Source organism: Elephantulus edwardii, unplaced genomic scaffold (genome assembly GCF_000299155.1).
Source record: "Elephantulus edwardii isolate Elephantulus edwardi_28Jun2011 unplaced genomic scaffold, EleEdw1.0 scaffold00447, whole genome shotgun sequence".
NCBI lineage: Eukaryota > Metazoa > Chordata > Mammalia > Macroscelidea > Macroscelididae > Elephantulus > Elephantulus edwardii.
The window spans coordinates 570,661-571,515 of NW_006400197.1; the positions used below are offsets into that span (position 1 = coordinate 570,661).

The following is an 855-nucleotide window of genomic DNA, read 5'->3' on the forward strand; positions in this document are numbered from 1 at the left end:
CGGCTGTGGTTCTTCAGTCCCTCCCGGAGACGCACGAACACGGCGTGGTTGGGCAGCAGGGTGTGCCAGAGCTCTGCGTCGCCCACAGCATCCTCGGCGGCCGCCATGTTGGTGCACCGCTCAGAGTCTCTTCTAATATCCATTTTGGTCTTTTCTTCCTCCTCTGTCTTTGTAATGACCTTTTGCACTCTTCCTGGATGATATTCTTGATACTCTCCCATAACTCATCTGGTTGTTGCTCCTTAATGTTCAAGACCTCAAACCTTTTCCTGAGATGGCTTTGAAATTCAGGTAGGATAGACTCAAGGTCATATTTTGGCTCCCATTGATTTGATTTCACTTTCCTTAGCTTCAGCTTGAACTTGCATATGAATAGTTTGTGGTCTGTTCCACAATCAGCACCTGGCCTAGTTTTCACAGCTAAATCCTAGAACACTTGATCGTGTTGATGTGAAACCTATACTTGGACCAGGAGACAATCGTCAGAACAGAGCAAGGAAACACTGCATTGTTCAAAATTGGGAAGGGTGTATGCCAGGAGATTTGTCCTATCTCCATTCTATATGCAGAACAGATTCTTCAGGAGACTGGGCTCTATGAGGAAAAATGTTGCATCAGGATTGGAGGAAGACTCATCTGTGTTATTCAGATGACACAAACAACCCTGCTTGCCGAAACTGAAGAGGACTTGAAGTGCTTGCTGAGGAAGGTCAGGGACTGCAACCTTCAGTATGGATTGAGGCTTAATATCAAGAAAACAAAGATCCTCACCCCTGGGCCAGTTGGAACCATCACGATGGATGAAGAGGTTGAGGTTGTTAAGAGCTTTAGTTTGCTTGGCTCTACAATCAACAT

At 46.0% G+C, this 855-nt stretch overlaps 1 protein-coding gene across 1 annotated transcript in view; it reads right to left on the reverse strand.

Annotated features, from left to right (window-relative positions):
• Positions 1-107, reverse strand: part of LOC102851827 (nuclear pore complex protein Nup88-like) — a 2,222-nt gene extending 2,115 nt beyond the window's left edge. The window contains exon 1 of the mRNA XM_006902766.1: positions 40-107. Coding sequence (XP_006902828.1) covers positions 40-107 — 68 coding nt within the window. The remainder of the gene's footprint in view (positions 1-39) is intronic.
• Between the last annotated feature and the right edge of the window lie 748 nt (positions 108-855).